General features: G+C 60.2%; 1 protein-coding gene across 1 annotated transcript; it reads right to left on the reverse strand.

Moving 5' to 3' along the window:
* Nucleotides 1-7,795: 7,795 nt before the first annotated feature.
* On the reverse strand, nucleotides 7,796-13,771 carry CRABP1 (cellular retinoic acid binding protein 1). Its single transcript, XM_028502335.2, has 4 exons — nucleotides 13,596-13,771; nucleotides 12,963-13,141; nucleotides 11,171-11,284; nucleotides 7,796-8,074 (listed from the first exon to the last, which is right to left on the reverse strand). The coding sequence occupies exons 1-4, from the start codon at nucleotides 13,663-13,665 to the stop codon at nucleotides 8,024-8,026; spliced, it is 414 nt and encodes a 137-aa protein (XP_028358136.1). The 5' UTR covers nucleotides 13,666-13,771; the 3' UTR covers nucleotides 7,796-8,023.
* Nucleotides 13,772-17,885: the final 4,114 nt, after the last annotated feature.

The following is a 17,885-nucleotide window of genomic DNA, read 5'->3' on the forward strand; positions in this document are numbered from 1 at the left end:
CACGTGGTGTCTCCGGGGTTCCTGAGCGGGTGGTCCCAGTGAACAGGGCGGAAGCACCATGACCTTCCATGACTCGGCGTCGGAAGACACGCAGCAGACAGAAGACCCCACACGCTCTGTCGGCTGAGGTAGTCAAGGCTTCAGGTCACAGAAGGCGCCTCCTGATAGGAGGCAAGGCCGCACCTCGCTGCCCTGCTCGGTGGAAGCCACCACGGAAGGACCTCTGCGAGAGGTGCCCCTTGCACTGGACCGTGAAGGCAGGGGAGGAGTTTGCCGGGCAGACAAAGTGGGGAGTGTTCCGGGTTGAGGGATGAGCACATGCAAAGGCCCAGCGGCACAAGGTGGCGTCGGCTGAGATAAATCCCACCGGATTTCCTGGGGACTCTCCGCAGACGCCCTACCCGCCAGCCCGCCAGCCCCTGCGGGGCCACCCAGACAGCCAGGGCCCTGCTGCGCCCCGAGCTCAGTCAGACACCAGGCCCCCCACCAGGGAGGGCTTTCCCTGATGAGGGGTTCGGCCCACACCCCAGCACCCTGGGGCCCGGGCTCGCGGCCCCTCCGTGAGCACGCAGGGGGACGCCACCTGGAAGAGGTTCGGATGGAGTCCAGCCGGGCCCCGTGTTCTCATCTCCAGCTCTTGGTCCGGAAACCCCCACGGCCCGGCCAGAACTCTCTGGGTGTGGTTTTTCAAAGCCCTAAAGGCTCTGCGTGTCCGCTGGCTTCCGTCCCAGCCATTCTTTCCGTAATGGTTAGTTCTTTTGATTGCAGGCGTAAAAACACAGGCTGGATTAAACAAAAAAAAAGAGGAAATGATCGGTTTCTGCAACTAGGCTGTTCCGAGAGCGAACCCCAGAGACGAAACACTATCGGAATTCTCTCCCTCTCCCCGATTCTCAGCTGCGTCTTTTTCCCACGTTGGCTCCCTTTTCCAGCAGAGCCTCCCCGAGCGTAGAACCTGGCAGCTCCACCGCTCTGGGCTTCACCGACACCAGAGCCAGCAGACCAGCCGGAGGGTGCCGGCTGCAGCCCTGCAGTGGGTCTGACTGGCCCTGCTCGGACCCCTCCAGGGTGAAGGGGCAGCCTCGAGGGACCCCCATAGAGGCACCTCCTTTCAAGAACCTGGGGTCCTGTACCCAGAAGGGGAAGGAACACGCGGAGGGCACTCGAGTCTTAGCTGCCACACTCCTGGGGGCACTCGAGGTGCACGCAGCGGCCGGAGCCTTGGGTGTCTGCCAGGAGCAGGCTCCTTCTTCTGATTCACACGAGGCAGGCGGGGGAGGGCACATGGACTCCCGCTGGGCTTGGCAAGGCCGGCCACACTTTCCTTGCCCCAGGGCTTCAGTGCTGCCTGGAAAACCCTCCTCATCTTCGCCCCTCGGTTCAGATGCCGGCTCCCCTCCCTCGAAGTGGCTGAGTCGTGAGTCACTCACACACACCCACGGGAGTCTGCCCCTCAGTCCGGTGCTCCCGGGGCAGTGGGGACCCTTTGTCCATCTCCCCCCTGGCCTAAGACAGGCTCCCGGAGCACAGGGGTGTGTCCAAGCTGCCCTCCCTGCCTCCCAGGGGAAGATGCTCGGGCAGGTGGGCCCCATCCGGGATGGGAGCAGGCAAGGTCAGAGGTCATGAGGGGCAGTTGGCCTGATTGGTGCGACTGTCTGCCTCCCCTCGGTCAGCGTCTGGGGATGTTGCCCGTAGGAAGGGGCCATGCATGGAGCACCCACAGGGCCTCTGGGAAAGAGGGGGCGCCCCCGGGCTCCCCCGAGGACTGCCGGGCCGGGCTTCTCCAGGGCTCAGCCCTTCACTCCTGATGAAAACCAGATCCAGGAACTCGGAGTCTGACGTGAAACTGGATCCACATCGCTGTGGGCAAAGGAAATGCGTTGTGTGAGAGGGACGGGCTGGCCACCGGCCCGTAGGGCTGGGCAGGGAGGCCGAGCTTCCTGTCCGAAAGGCCCCCAGGAGCCCTGAGACTCAGAAGCCCCTTGGGGACCAAGGGAGCCACCCGCCTCTCAGTCCCGTTCTCCCCACATCCTTCTCTTTGTCTGCTCCTTTCCTCCGGTTAGAAGACCTGCCTTGGATCCCCTTGCCAACCTTCATTCTTTTGGGGCAAGGTGAGCTAACCTCTCAGAGCCTCAGTTTTGTCATCTATACAATGGGGGTGAAAGCAGTACCTGCTTGGTTGGCTCATTATAGGACTGACAACGGTGCTGTGTGGAAAACACTCCGTGCAAGACCCAGAACACAGTAGGTCCTTAGTAAATGTTCCTGCTGTTCGGCTCCCTCCTTTCTTCCTTCCCATGAAACCATTCACACAATCTCCGATGGTCTCAGTAAGGAATGTATCTCCTGTCCCTAATGGCTGGTGTGGTGCAGGAAGCCCTGGCTCTGGGGTCAGGCGGCTGGGGTCGTAGTGCTGGCTCTGCAGCCTCCTCCACGGCCTGAGCCTCGGGGACAAACGGGGACACCAGTAACACCTGCCCTGCCTGTGCCCCAGATGGCGGAGCCTGTCTCCTGGGGACTTGCGTGAACCAGCGCAGAGCTGGGCTCCCCGGGCATCGGAGCTTACGTTTCCGGCGCTGCCCCTCCCTCCCGCCTGTCTTCTCGGGTCCTGCTGGCTCCTTCTCTTTCTCCAGAGCCAGAGTCTAGTCTAGCCCGGGCAGGGAGAGATCTCTGTGGCCGTGGGTTCAGTTGAGCTATTAGGAGTCACCTGGGGAGCACAGACATTAACATTCCTGGCTCCAGCCCAAGCCCAGAGAAGCAGAATCTCTGACTTCTCAAATAAAATTTTGTTTTAAATGACAGAAGTAATACATGCTCACTCTCAGCGATGCCAACAATACAGAAATAACGAGAGTAAAAACAGCCAGGCCTCAGAGGTAACCGTTATTAACAGCTTGCTGCGTGTCCTCCGGGGTTTTGTGTTTTTCCTGGAACAAGCTGACCATGTAGTTTTAATCATTACTCATTTTTTTTAAGAAATGTAAAATCGCTTGCACATCTTTCTGGGTTCGTATACCTGCGTCTCCCTCGTTCTGTTTAACGCTGCAGAGAATTCCATGAAGTGGCCGGTCGCAATCGAGTTAACCGTTTCCTTGTTGGGCATTTTGGGCGCTTGCCGGTGATTCATACGCAGCCAACCCAGCCTCTGCCCACCCCTGGCAACCTCAGCCCCGCACATGTGGGCACCCGAGGGCCCAGGGCTGGGTGCAAGCAGGCCAGGGCCACGGAGCCAGGGCTGGCAACTCTGGTCTCCTGGCGTGCTCTCTGCATCAGAATGACATGACCCCACTCACTGTTTTTTAAAAGGTGGTCAGAGAGGACTTCACACTTTTCTGAACCTATTTCTGAGAGCAGGGACGAGAAAAAAAAAACAAAACCCTAATGTTCATTTCAGTCCATGTGTTTCTGAGGACTGGATTCCTTTCCCAAAGTTTGTCATAGTTTTCACTTTTCATTATGTTCTTTGTCAGAGTTTACGACTCCATATATTTTTCCTACACACCGTTTCAGAAGCCAACATTTTTTATGCTGGAATCCCGAACTCCCGCTCGCCCTGAGGATGATTGCTCCGAGACCTTGATCGAATTCCCCCTCAGGGACCCATAACCCCTCCCGGTCCTCCGCCTTAACTGATGAACTTTCTTCCCTTGTGGGAACAAATGGAATTATAAAATTGTGACTGTCATCTATTCTTTTTTATTGAGTGCGTCTCTCGACGTCTGCAGGAAACTTTCCCAGAAAGATGAATTACCCACTTGTAATAAATACAACACATCATGTTTGCAGAATCCTTGTGAGAATTTGCTCTCTGCCCAGAAATCATGATTACTCCGTCTCCCCAAGCACAGAACACGAAGCCCGCCTCCCACAAGGTAAGAGGTGTGATTGGAAATGACCGCTGCCCATCAATTCCTCTTCATCCTCTTCAAAGCACTAGCCCTCGGAGCCTAGCGCTGAGCTGCAGACAAAGACTTCCCAGTTCCTCCTCCACCTCCTTCCCCTGCCACATGGGCTGGGTTGGAACCAGTCAGGTTTCTGAGCAGACAGGAGGAGAGGTGGTTCTCAGACAGCTGACCCGAGTGCTGGAGACACATGAATGTCGTTCAGCGTTGTCTTGGGCAGAAGAAGAAGGGACATAGGACCACAGAGTAACTCTTGGCTGTGACCTGCCTCCCGGGCTCCAACCGTCTAAAGCAGACCCTCCCCCAACCGCCAGACCACCACCGTTTCTTTGGAGAAACGGCTGATGCCTGGTTGGGAACAGGAAATGCGCAAAACAAGCCTGGAGCTCTTGACTCATCGGCCACACCGCCAGGAAGTTCTCAGAGACGATGTGGGTCCTCCCCAAAGACTCGAGAGCCCGTTTAAGGAGGCTCTCTCTGGCCAAGGGCGGGCCACTTCCAACATCCATAAGGATAATAACGGCAACGAATTAAAACACATCAAATATATTTCCATCCACAAATTCACAGGGGCAATCAAAAAAGAAAAAAAAAAAAGGAACAACAAACCAAACCCCTAAAAAAACCACAAAAATGCGCTGGTCCTTTGTGAAGGATGCCAGGACCACCAGCTCCTCACTTCGGAACCAGTAAGTACAGGGGAAGAATCAAACACTCCTGCCGCCTTTCCCGCATCCACGGCAGGCCAGGCCGACCACCTAGGAGACCGGGAAGGGTGTTTTCATGGGAGGGCCCGGCTCGGAAAGGAAGACGGAATGGGAGGATATTCCCTCTTAAGCCTCCAGCGGACCGCGGGTCCAGCAGGGACCTCCGGTGGCTGCAAATATCCCCAAAAGAGGGGCAGTGGGAACTGAGTCCTCTCGGGGGAGGGCAGCGCACCCCCCCTCTGCAGCGTTCCCGTCCAAAATGTCACGTCGGACGGGCTTCGAGGTCTCACCGCCATCGCACAAGAACTACAGGGCACAGAAAGGACGATGGACGTGTCATCGTCAAAACCCGGACCGCGGGAGCTTCACAGGACAGCCAGTTCCTCCAACAAACAGACGATACAAAACTCAAGGAGGTGGAGGGGAAGTCCCAGATGAGCAACTGGGTCCAGGGTCCAGGGTGGGTCACGTGACTCGGGCCCTGCCAATCATCCTGCCCTAACCCAGTCGTGATTGGTCCAGACGTGGTCACCTGACCCAAACCGACTGCAAAAGGAGCCAGGATGGACCCAGAGAAGGAGGGAGAGCCTTCGGGTTCTGAGTTGGAGTCCAGGCCGCCAGGCCGGGTCCTGCCCCTCGGTCTCCAGTCCTGAGAGCCTCCCCCCAGCGCTCCTCCCCCACGGGGGTGGGGGAGGGGGCATTGCAGGGGGTTCAGCACATTCCTTTATGCAAGAAAAACAGCTCTCTTCTCCTTTGAATTTTTGTCCGAGTTTATTTGAGGCAAACTGATGACATATGCCGGGGCGCAAGCTCTCAAATGTCTCCCCCCCCGCCCAAACTGCTTTATTAAAATATAACTCACATAGCATACAATTCACCCATTTAACATGTACAGTTCGGTGGTTTTTAGTGTGTTCAGCGTTATCCAACTCCCACCCCATCAATTTTAGAGCATTTCATCACCCCGACAGAAACCCTGCACCAGTCCTCGCCGCTCCCCCCCCCCCCCCGTCCCCGTTTTCCCCCGCGCCCCCAGCCCGAGGCAGCCACCAGCGTCCTCCCCGTGTGGGGGTTTGTCTCCCCTGGCCGCTCGGTGTAAATGGAAGCCTGTGCAACGCGTGGTCCTCTGAGACTGGCGTGTTCCCCTTGGAGCGATGTTTTCCAGGTTCACCCCTAGCGGTGCGGCCAGCAGTCCAAGCCCGTGCTGACTGACACCCACGCCCCTGTTTTCTGACGCACCTGGTGAGGCCACATCGGGGCGGATGAATCCCAGGCCTCAGAGCCCGGCGTTTCTGCTGCAAACTGGGGAGGAGCTGCCGGGCAGGGGAGGAAGGCGTTTGGAGCGGTGTGTTTGTGAGATTGTCGACGGGGGGTGGGTTTTCACCCCACACGCACATGGCACATCCTAGGCCACACGTAACGTGTGCACAGCAGTGATCCCCAGACCGGGCTCCGTGGAACCCTGGGGTCCCATGGGAGGGAGGTTCCAGGAAGGAAGGAGAAGCACTGTGTTTTGTTTTGTTTCTTTCCTGGAAAATGAAGAAGAAACAGGATTTGAGGGAACCAGGCTGCAGCCGATGTTGTGAGTAGGAGGGAGCCACCAATTCTGGATACCAATCCTGGTCCTCCTCTCCTGAGAGGCCCACCGCAGCCCCCTTCCTCCAAGAAGCCCCCCAGCAAGGCCTGTGGCACCCACTCTGCCCCAGGAGACGTCGTCTGTGGGGCACTGAGTGTGCACTTGCTGTTTCTGGTGAGTGATCAGCCCCAGACAGGAGAAAAACCAGGATCGGGATGGCATGCTGCCCGTGCCCACAGGTCCTGGGGGCCCTGGGGTGCAGCCAGGCACTGGAGCTGCGTTCGTGAGGGCGTCTGGGAGGTTCTCGGCACCAGCAGAGGTGCCTTGGGGCCCCCGGACAGAGGGTGGCCCAGTGGGAGGTCCTGAGGACTCTGACCCAGAACCCAGGCCTGCCCTCCAGTGTCAGGGCCCGTGGCTGTGAGGCTGTGAAAGGGGGGCCGTGGACAGAGCCCTTGGTGCTTTCTGGGGAGCAGTCACCACAGAGGCCCCAAGGAGCAGGCTGCAGGGGGTGAGCTGCATCCTGATGGGGCAGGAGACCTGCCCCCCGGGAGTTCCAGTGTGAGCAGCGGAAGCTCTGAGTGTGGGCACCGGCAGCCTGCTCAGTCTGAGCAGGTGCCCCCCGCAACCACCCTGTGAGCAGAGCTGCGTGCGCCCTGGCTGTGGAGGTGTGAGGCATCGGTGAACCTGCCCTCATTTCTGTCCGGTGCCGGGGCCTCAGGGGTCTGCCCATCAGTGAGCTCTTTGAGGATCCCCCTCTTCAGGCCTCGCCCATGTCGGAGCGCCGCTGCTCGGAGGTTCTGCCAGGAGAGACGCCCAAGAAGCCAGGTAGCACCTGAGTGCGGCAGAGCATCCCCTGGGAAGGCAGAGGGTGTGGCTCCACAAACAAGGGGGACACCGCCAGGCCAGCTGTCCCTGTGGGAATGTAGAGCTGGGGACGCCAGATCCCCCAATTTGTCTAGAAAGAGAAAACCCAGATTTTCATGTGCGATCTCCTGTTTTTCAAAAGTAAAAGCTAGCAGCTGTGGCTCATCCATTTGCATGTTCAGATCCACTCTCTGCACGGCTATGTCCCGGCAGGGAGTCTCTGGAGAGCACCCTCCCCCCACCCCTCCCCCACACACTCTCCTGCCCTCTGGAGTCCAGCTGGGTTTGACCAGTGGGCACAATAGGGGGATCCTTAACCCCCAGCTTCCAGGCAAAACCAGAGGCCCCCACCCACCCTGCACTGGAGCCGTGGCCTCAGGCTACAGCTCTGAGGTCCTCTGTCCCTCTGCCTTCAGGCCGGGGTGGAGGCTCTGCTGCTGCTTGTCCCTGCCCCCCCCATGCTTGTGGGTCCTCTTCGCCCTGTCCACGTGAGCAGTCCCTTTATTCTGAGCTCTCGTCACTTCACCCTTTGAACATGCCCCCCTTTCCTGCTGGGAACCACCAACACACCAACAAATGCAAAGAACACACACTCGGTGAGCTCCACACACCCTTGGGTGCTGAGGAGGGAGCCCAGCCCGCAGCCCCTGGGAAGCTCCGGGCGTAGCCCAGGCCAGCGAGGGGGGGGGCAGGGCAGGCACAGCCCAGGGTCCAAGCAGAGAGACAGTGCAAACAACAGAGACGCCTTGAGATGTGTCCAACCAGTTTAATGAAGAAACCGTGCAGATGCCAAACTAGGGGGCCAGGGACACGGCCCGGAGGCCTCGGGGCAGCTCTACCAGACAGTCGAGGGGAAATGGGGCGCCTAATGTCGACAGCGGGGGCGGGGATGTCCACTGGCACCTCAGACCTAAGACATTCCTGGGGGGGGGGACATGCACCGCACCCCCGGAGCAGGAGCAAGACGGCCGCCGTCACTCCCGGACATAAATTCTCGTGCAGACCACGTCATCGGCGCCGAACGTCTGCAGAAGGGAAGGAACATGTTTAAAGCATATCGCTAATAAGGCTACTTACTGCCCCGTTAAAAACTCTTTGAAACAGACATTCAATTTCCTGTGCCATGTGCTCACGCTAAGTGCTAAGGGCTTTTTTTTCCTTCTTTTTTTCCTCCCTTGAGCTCTGCGTTGGCAGAGAGGCAACCGGGGGTATAGAATTATGTTCTATGCAGTTTTCCTTTGCTCCTGGAACCGGTGAATGCTGACATCAGCAATCCACATTTCCGGGCTTTGGTTTTGAAATTAAATTGAAAGGGAGAGAGTCGTGTTGGGGATTCCTGGAGCGCTTTCTGTCTCTTTTCAGGTGACTTCGAGAGAGAGCCGGGGCCATGGGCAGCCGGAGCCCCGGGGTCCAGCACTGACCAGCAGATGGGAGGGGCGGGAGAGGGGACAGAAGTGCCTCCCGGGAAGCAGCTGTCCCGCCAGGACGACAGCCTGAGAGGCTGCAGCCCTAACACTCAGTCACCTGCACCCTCGAAAGCAGTCTCAGCTGCAACAGCGCAGCATCGGCCCTAAACCATGGCTGGGCACGTCTCCGCTCCTGAGAATTTGTGGGTGGAATTGAACGGGATGGTCCCAAAGGCTCCTTCTTGCTCAGATCTATGGCTCTTTGTCTGTGGGCTTGCTGCAGGGAGGACTCGAGCCACGGCACACCCAGGGGACGGTTTTCTTCCCGCCCCTGAAGTCACTCGCCCGTGAGTCAGCTGAGCTGACTCTCCCACACCGGCACTTGCTCCCAGGGATGGGACAGGGAAACCAAGATGCTTTTTAAACATCAAAGCCCCCCCAAAAAACAAGGCTTCCCCAGGCTGTGGCCCTGACATGGGTGTCTGTGTGCCGAGGGATGATTTCCTGCCAGAGGGTCTGAGGCTCCGGCGAGGTTAGAAGCCCTGGATCTGCCTGGACCCTCAGGTCCCCGCTGGGGTCCCTGGGCTGGCGATGACATGCTGTCACAGAGCACGTGCCAGGACGTCCAGCCAATGCACGTGTTTCAGGGAGACACTCGTCAGCATCGGTGGTAACTAAGGAAGCAAATCCTCATCACCGCTTCCCTTCTCCGGAGGGAGCTCCTGCTCACAGGGGCACCTGCTCTGGACACCCTTCTGTCCTGCTCTGTCCTCTCTGCATTAGCCAGGCAAGTGGGCCATTCTGTGTGCGGGGTCGGGCGGGGGTGGGGGAGGGGAGCAGGGGCGGGAGCTCCCACCGACGTTCGCCTCTCAGAACCCAAGTTCTCCGAGTGGATTGTCACGGGAACGCCGGCGTTCGGGGACTGGACTCTACCTGCGCTGAAAAAGCTGGGTCTGGCGCCTCACTCCGGCCGACAAACGGCTCCACAACACGAGGAGGAGGCGCTGTGTTTCCAGTCACATTTGAAATGTCCTTCTCAGCCTGGAAACTGTGCCGAGAGGCTCCCAGAAAAAACGAAAGAATGTTCCCGAGTGGTCCGAGGGCTGACACTCAGTTTTCAAAAGAGCCCGGGAAGCGATGTGCTGCTGGCCCCGGGGGACAGCTTATGTCAACGTAGCTAGAATTAATTTGCCTCTGATTATTCAAGCCAGCGTCTCCCTCCATTTGGATGTGTTAATGAGGATAACCCTCGAAATAAAAGCCCGCGTTTCATACCCCACACTCCGGGAGTTAACGCTCCCTTTGCTGCGCGTGTGCGCGGCTGCTGAGCCCGGGAGGCTGCGCGTGCGCGGTGGCGCCGTCGCAGGGGGTCGGAGGCAGCCGGATCCCCCTGGCGGAACCGGCCGGAGCGCTCTGGCTGCTGCGCTACTACAGAGCTTCATCGGGTCAGCTGCTCGCAGAGCGAACTGAGCCGACTCAGCCTCAGCCACCCTCGAAAATTCTAGAACCGCCTCCCTCTTTGCAAACTCTGGCACCAGTGAACCCATGCGTGTCCTCTTCTCCTAAATGTCCTTGTCCCCAATTGCCCCCCCCCCCCCAACCGCGTCAGGTATTTGCTCCCTGGAAACAGCATTATCCAGGCTGCAGGCTAACCAGCCCTTGCTCCAGGAAGGAGAAAGCCTGGGAGATCGTCACAGGACAGGGGGAGAGACCAGCCAGCTTGCGCTACAGTCACAGAGACAGCTCAGTTTTGGACTTTCGGCAGAATAAGTACGGAACCCCGGGGTGGAGAGGGACTTCGGGAACCAGACTTTGGCCCAATCCCTCCCCTCGAAGCCTGCGAAGGGAAGGGCCACGCCCACCCAGGTCGGGCAGTGAGTTCTTCCCCATGTTTCAGGGTGGCGCTGGTCCTAGAGGGCAGGTGTGGATGAACACACCTGTGGAGGACAGAGGCTGTCGCCTCCTGGTGACCCACAATGGCCTCCGTTTTCTAGTCTGGTGGACCGAAGGTGGCTGCCAGGAAAGTGGGGTGTGTTCTGATCACAGAGGGAGAGTGACATGGGGTGTTCTGCCCTACCCCCACAAGGAAGGGGGTGGAGGCGTGTGGTTAAACTATGGGGGTTTCTAAGTTTGCCTCCTTGAGTAAATTGTGTGTGGCCAGGGCTGCTTACAGTGTTTTAATCTGAATACTTTCAGGGTAGAGACCACCCAGCCCAGTTTTCAGGCCCCCTCCCCAAATGTCTGGCCCACACAGACACTTCCCAAGTTTGCAGGACTTAGCTGGGCTCCGAAGGCCATTGGAATTTGTGAGTCTGGGAGTGGGGAGGGGGCGGGGGGTGAAAATGTTCTCTGAGGCTCCCAGAGCTGATGTGAGGAAATTTCTGAAATCTTTCCCAGGCAGAGGGTCGGGGAGCGAGAAGGGGAAAAAAGTGAACCCTGAGACCTCACGGGCCCCCCAGCTGCAGGAGGCACTGGGGCGGGGAGGCTGGCTCAGAGCAAGTCGCCGCAGGGAGGGGTCCCTGGGGGGGGGGGGGTCACAGTCTAGCCCCCTGCTGGGCCCCACTGAACAATGATGTCTCCTGACCCGAACCGACACCTCGGGCTTTCTGCCAGCGTTTTACCCCTGGGGCCGACAAAGTCTCTCCCCCCGTGGGCGAGAGAGGACACGCTCACAGCGGCACCCGGCCCGGGGACCAGGGGGTCAGCGGCCCTCACCAGGATCAGCTCGTCGTTGGCCAGCTCGCGGGTCCAGTAGGTTTTGGGGCCGTCACCCTCCAGGAGAGTCTGTGTGCAGTGGATCTTGTTCTCATTCTCCCAAGTGGCCAAACTCTGTGGGCAGGAAAACCGTTAGCGGCATGAATTACGGTCGTGGCAGCCGGAGTGCGGACAACAATGAGCGCCAGAGAACAACTGCGGTGCAGAGAAGCAACACAGGGTCCCCGCCGGCGGGGCTCGGACCCCCTGCCGCGCCTCCGAGCCCAGCTTCGGGGCGCGCACACCCCTGCTATCGCACGGACGCGAGGCAGCAATGCCCAGGCGGCCTTTACATCTCCGGGAATAAAACTCAGAGCATGCAATGACCCATTTATAGACTACCCTTCAAGCAATTTGGACTTGAAAGGCAAGAACTCTCAGGTCAGAACTACAAAATTTTACAACGGCGAAGACACTGCATGTGTGTGTGTGTGTGTGTGTGTGTAACCACATCTGCAAGGAAATCGGGGGCTCTGGTGCCTGTGTGGATTTGAGGGTAACGCCAGCCTGCTGCGAGAAACCCGCGGGGGGGGGGGGGTCTCTGGCCCTGAGAATAAAAACGCTGCCTCTTTCTAGGTGGTGTCCCTCTAGGAAAAAAAAAAAAGTAAAAACCACACCAAACAACCCTCTGAAGGGTCCTCGTGCTGATGGCGGAGGGAAGCAACATGAGGAGCTTGCTGCCGCCTCCCCAGTGTCCACCCAAAGCAGAGAGGGACACACGGGGTGGTGGGGGGGGGCTTGGCATTCTTATCAGGATCAGGGTCTCTGGCAGTAGCCAGCATCCCTGGCCCCAGCTCCAGCTCTGCCTGTCACCAGGCTGCCCCTCTAGCAACACTGCTGCTCCTGTTTTTACGATCAGTGTGGAAACAGGGGCTCAGATACTGCCCCCCCAGCTCCAAGCCTGGACATCATGTTCAGGCCGGGCTGACTCTCGGGGCCAAATTTTGCCGGGCGAGCGGGTGTGCCCCTGGGGCTGCCTCACTGCGTCCTTGTCCGGAGCCCGTGCCCAGGGAGCCCACCTGGACATCATACAGACACCACTCAGGAAAGGAGAAAACAACTCCTCACTCTCTGGAATGTTGTTAGTCCTTTTTTTTTTAAATACCAGGGAAAGGAAGACATGTCGCTTTTTATGTAAGTGGTGGCAGCAGCGATTATTTTTCCATCTGTCCTCAAAATGCTGGAGTAGCCGACCGTGCACTCCACTCCGGGCGGAGGTCAACCCAACGCAAACTTGCCCGTCTCTAATCCAGCCCCTTGCTCCCCGCCCCCCGCCCGGGGTTCATCAGGGAGATACACGGAGAAATACAAAACTCTTGCCCTTGAGGACTGAGAGACAGAGCGCTCAGTCCATTCCCAGCAGGAACCCGCCTTGCTTTTGGAAGGATTCCACCTTTCCTCTAAGGAACCAGGGAGGGCGGGCGGCAGAGGTGCTGATCCACCTGCGACAGAAAACGTGGCGGCCCTGCCGCTCCCGCTCCCCAGCCGCCCGCACCCGGGGTCGCCGCCAAGCGCTGCAGAAACCTCGGCGGGAGGCGGCTTAGGGACGGGGCTGGAAGGGAAGGGTTAGGGCTTTCTCCCGCCCGGAGCACCCGGCTGCACAGATGTCTGAAAACCGCGGTGCTCACGCCCTGCTGGAAAAGCGCGCCACAGGCTGCAGGGCCGGGGGGCGGGGTGGAAACGGGTGTGCGTGGCTGCGCGGTCTACGGGCAAGGTGCGGGGATCCCAGGCGATGCCCGGCTCTGCAGCTCACCCTGCACTTGCGTCCATCCACGGTCTCCTCCTCAAAGCCTTCTCCGACCTTGAAGTTGATCTCGGTGGTGCGCACGGTGGTGGATGTCTTGATGTAGAACTGGTCCCCGTCCTGGCGGATCTCCACGTGCGGCTTGGACGCCGCCGCCACGGCCACCTTCCGCAGCATGGCGTTCACACCTGCCGGGAAGCACGCAAGCCGCGGGCTCGGGTCCCTGGACTGGGGGCACCTTCCACACCCTCTGACGGCAGGTAGGAGCCTTAAAACAGAGCCGTTATCCCCTGGCCTCGTCCCGATTTTCCGGGTGAGAAAGTCAGAAAGGGTAAGTGGCTTTCCCTGGGAAGGCCCGGCTTCAAACTGAATCCCCAAATTTAAAGTCCCTGACCCTCCTTGGACTCCGAGAATAAATCTCTCCTCACAATTATCGAGCACGAGATAAAGGCAGAGCCGTCGGGGAAGGCGCCCAGCACCCAGCCAACGCGCGCTGGACCCGCGGGCCCACTCCCGCTCATACACGGCGAGCACCGCGGATATATCTCCCCGGGAACTTTCTGCTGCCTGAGGTCGGTCCCTGAAACCCACCCCCCTGCAGGTCCCGCAGCACCTCCAAGGGTTGCATCCGAGCCCGCTTACCCAGGGCCTTGAGGAGCTCATCGAAGTTCTCGCTGCTGCGCATCTTCCAGGTGCCGGCGAAGTTGGGCATGGTGGCGGCGGCGGCGGCAGCGGAGGCGGGGGTGGTGGTGGCGGCGGCGGCGGCGGGCGCACTCGGAGCTGCACAGCCGAGACTGCGCTCTGCGCCCAGCGCGCGCCCCGAGTCTACGCAGAGCGCCCCTCACCCCGCCCGCCTCGGCCCCGCCCTCGGCCCCGCCCCCGCGGCCCCTGGCGGCCCGGAGCCCAGCCCCCAGATCCGATGCCCCTTCGGCGCCCTGGGCGTTCTGGTCTCCAGGGTGCAGGCCTGCCACCCGCTGTCCTCCAGCTGGACGTGGAGGCGCTTCTGCCAACCGCAGGCCACCCTTCTTAAAGTGGGTGCTGGGAGAGGGTTAGATGAACCAAAATGTTCATCACAAGGGGACAAGTGTGGAAGGTGGGCCATGTGGTCTTGGGGAAGCATTGCACCCTTCTCTCCACTTTTGTGTGTGTTTGAGAATATCCATAATATAAAGTAGAGGGGTCACCCGGAGACGGCAGCCGCTTTCTCCCACAACCAGTGACGCCTCTGGGTGCGCCCAGCCATTCCCCTTGTGCTCCCAGTCAGGGACCCCTTTCCGCATCCCTTACGCATCCGGCGCAGGACCAATCAGAGCGAGAAGCGGGAAAGCCTAACCCCCCAGCACGCTCCTGGACGTAGCTGCTGGAATCCAGCATCCCGCGAGATCCTGCGAACCCACCCCCAACCCCCGCCGGGGCCTTGCATCCTCAGGGCAGGGGGAAGAACGATTTGTGCCAAGACAGAGCTGTGTGTTCCTGGGTCCCCGTGCCTCAGCTACGCTGCTGAGCGTGGTCTGAAGAGGGTGAGGCAAGAGCGAGCAGAAGACATCCACTAAGCGCACAGGGCCACAAAGCCACCTAGAAGGAGCAGAGGTAAGCCCTGGGCCTGTTGTATTTTTGTAAAATTGCCGCTGCTTCAGCGTGGAGAGTGGATGGGAGGGTCGGACATCTCCAGGAGCACTGGAAGGGGTCTGTAGCCCTGTGCAGGGAAGGGTGGTGCTGTGGGCAGTGGAGACGTGAAGGGGACCGGGAGGGGTTAGAAGAAGAGCGGCGGTTCCCCTCCGCGCCAGTCGGGATTTGGGGCGCGCATCAGAGCAGCCCGGGCAAGCTCTGTTGATAGTCAGACCCCCGGCCCCGGCCTGGAGATGTGGGTGCAGTAAGTCAGGGGTGGGGCCCAGGAAGCTGTGTGTCCCAAGCCTGCAGGTGACTGTTCTTGTACAGCCGCGTTGGCCCTGCAATCCTTTGGGACCCGCTGTGCCCGCAGGGCAGTGGGGTGTGGGAGCAGGAGGCCAAATGACTCCAGGTTTCTGGCTTTGCCTGCGGGGAGAAAAGGAAAGAGCTTGAGGCCTGGATGTCTTGTGAGGTTGAAGGGCGTGTGTGTCCGGGGCGGCAGGAAGGTGTTCAGGATACCGAGGAAGCCAACGTGCGTCGTGAACCCAACGGAGGGGCGAGCGGTGTGCGTCATTTCCTGAGAGTATCTGTGGGGCGGCCTGCAGAACCCACCGCACTCTGCCCCCTGGAGGGCTGTGGAGCGCGGAAGATTTTTAAGGAGAACGGTGACTTGGTGGGATTGCGCGTTAACCAGACTCCTCCTCTGGCGTCAGTTTGGAGGGTGAATTGAAGGGCATGAGAGCTGAAGCCCGGAGACCCACGAAGGGTCCGCTGCAGGGTCCCGGCAAGAGGCAGAGAGCACTCGGGCCGAGGAGGATCACGCCCGACCCGAGTTTGGACGATAACGTCCGTCAGATTGGGTGTCGGAGGGGAAGGACAAGGACGTGTGTGTGCGTCTGGATTCTAGCTGAGATGGGGCATGGAAAAGCTGGGACCGCCAGCCCAGGGGGCGGGTCAACCCCGTGAGAAGTCCTCTGAGTCCGCCTCGGGTGTAGTGGCTTTAAGATTCCTGGGGACGCACAGATGGAGCCACTCAGAGCGTGAAATTCAGTGAGGCGAGGAGGGAGCATCCCGGAGGGCCTCCAAGAGGAGGGGGGTCCACGTGCCCTTGTGGCAGCTCCAGGCGGTGGAGAAAGGGCCGGGTGTGGGGTGGCGGTGTGGGTAACATGGAGCACAGCATTGGAATTTAGGGGTACCTCAGGCTGCAGGGGGGAGGTCTGGCGGGGCAGCGTGAGGCCCGGGGACAGGGCTGGGAGTTTCAAGTGGAATTGGTGACACGTGGGAGGTGGCAGAGCCCCACCTGGGGGTGGCCAAGATTGGCAGTCAGGCCTTGGCCCTGTATGCCTCGGTCCGAGGACACTGTGCCGGTGGGCAGGCAAAGGCTGCTTCCTGGCTGAGCGGGCCGCCCACAGCCACTCAAGCCTCCGTCTGCGGCTTCTTGCCTGTTCCCAGGGCGCCCTGGGTGTGTGTGGCACGCTCACTCACACACGTGCCTGCGGTCGGGATCCCCTTGGGGTTTTGGCCGGAACACTGATCTCTGAACCTCTGGAGCAAAGAGACTCTTGGAAGATCAGCTCCGTGAATAAATAGATTCACGGACTCGCTCAGTGTGTTTGGAAAGAACACTCTGAGCCCAGCATGGGGTTCATGGGCGGAGGGACAGGCGGGGGAAGATCACTGCACCCAGACCAAATTTGGGACCGTGTGGAGGGGCCTCTAACTTCTGGGGGTGTCGGACTTTCCCAGGGAGGGTGACACGAAGCCCAAGCAGGGCTCTGAAGGGTGGCAAGGGCCTCAGCAGGCGGAGAAAGGGGACACGCCGGCAGTCCCAAGCCGGGAGCCTGGCGCTCCTGACGGCTGCTCTGGGGCCATCTGCAAGGAGCTGCCCGTAAAAGGGGCTCCCCTGGGTCAGGCGGCCTCGCCGTCGGAGCACGGCACCCCGAGTCCAGGCCAGAGTGGGCGCCATCAGCTGTCTGCAGTCACAGCCCACTCCTGGTGTGTCCCCTCTGGTCCGGATTTCGGAGGCGGGAGCTGGGCCCGGGGCCCCCTCTCTGAGGCCCCTTTGTTCTCTGCTGGCCCCTCCGCCTGACTCCTGACTCCGCAGACCCCACGCTGCCAGCTCCCCCCAGGCCGCTGACCTGCCTCCCTGTTGTCCCTGTCGGGGACGTTTCTGCTGAGGTCGGCTTCTTCTGCTTGGAGGGGCGCCAGGGCCTCAGCCTCCCGGGGCCTGCCGGCCTGGCCCCGTGCCCTCGGGCAGGCCGCGTTCAGGCTGGAAGAATGGAGGTCAGAGTTCAGTCCCAAAGCTGGGGGCTCTGAAGAGGGTCCCAGTGGGGGTATTCAGGACGCAGCCGTGGGGCCTGGGGCGCGGGGACAATTGGGGAGTCAGCAGAAGAAAACAAAGAAGAGCCAGATTCCTGGGGAAGACTGGGGGCGGGGCCGCACCTGCCTGTGCCGGGGAGGGGGCTTCTTCTAGGTTAATGGAGTGGAAGGTGCAGGGGCTGGGGAGCTGGGACCGTGCAGCCCGCGGGAGAATAAATGCCAGCCGTGGGCATTTACTGAGGTCTGACAGCACCGGGCCCTGTCCTAGGTGCTCCATGCACGTTCATCCGTGCGTGCGGGCATCCGTCCAGCATCTGTCCAGCATCCGTCCATCACCAGGCCCAGGGACTGACCCGCACACAGATGAAGACGCAGCTCCCTCAGCTGCTTTAAGACACAGTTGGGGGTGAACCCGGTGGGTTGCCCTCCCCCTCTGCGGTTTATGGCACAGATGGGCACCTAGAGGCCCGGGATGGGGGGGCTCCTGGCCTCAGACCGCACCGTGGAGCAGGGGGACCCTCGTGCCCTGCCTGCCAGCCCCGGGGATCCTGGAACGTCTGACTCCCTGAGCTCTAACGGGGACAACCCTGCTAACAGCCGGGACCGAGAACCGGGTGCAGCAGGTTCGCGTCTCTGGGTGCTGGGCGCAGCTCTCCAACGTCCTGGTTTCCCGGGGCCCAGGGGCTTCTGGGACGTGGGGCTCTGCATGGTGAAATGGGACCATCCCCGCCTACTGGGACGAGTCAGTCACCGTGTCCAGTGTTGCGTGAGCTCTGAGAGACGTGCTTTGTGGCTGGGCCCTGTGGAGACAGGTCCTCTCTTTTCTCCTGCATCTGCCACGGGGGCTGTGTGTCCGTGTGCCTGACTGCGCTCAGGGGGGTCCGTCTGTGTGTGTGTCTCCATCTCCGAGCGTCCGCACGCTTGGGGATGTTCTCCATGTGGTTGTCTCCGTGTGCGTGTGACCCTCCCTGCCCACAGCAAGCATGTGCTCCCCGGTGGCCCCGT

Source organism: Phyllostomus discolor, chromosome 12 (genome assembly GCF_004126475.2).
Source record: "Phyllostomus discolor isolate MPI-MPIP mPhyDis1 chromosome 12, mPhyDis1.pri.v3, whole genome shotgun sequence".
NCBI lineage: Eukaryota > Metazoa > Chordata > Mammalia > Chiroptera > Phyllostomidae > Phyllostomus > Phyllostomus discolor.

Bases quoted from the DNA above. Each gene is read 5' to 3' on its own strand.
- CRABP1 (XM_028502335.2), bottom strand. From the start codon at position 13,665: ATGCCCAACTTCGCCGGCACCTGGAAGATGCGCAGCAGCGAGAACTTC. The intron at 13,142-13,595 runs GTAAGCGGGCTC...GCTTCCCGGCAG, and splicing joins TGAGCTCCTCAAGGCCCTGG to GTGTGAACGCCATGCTGCGG. The intron at 8,075-11,170 runs GTGAGGGCCGCT...TCCCTTCTGCAG, and splicing joins CCAACGACGAGCTGATCCTG to ACGTTCGGCGCCGATGACGT.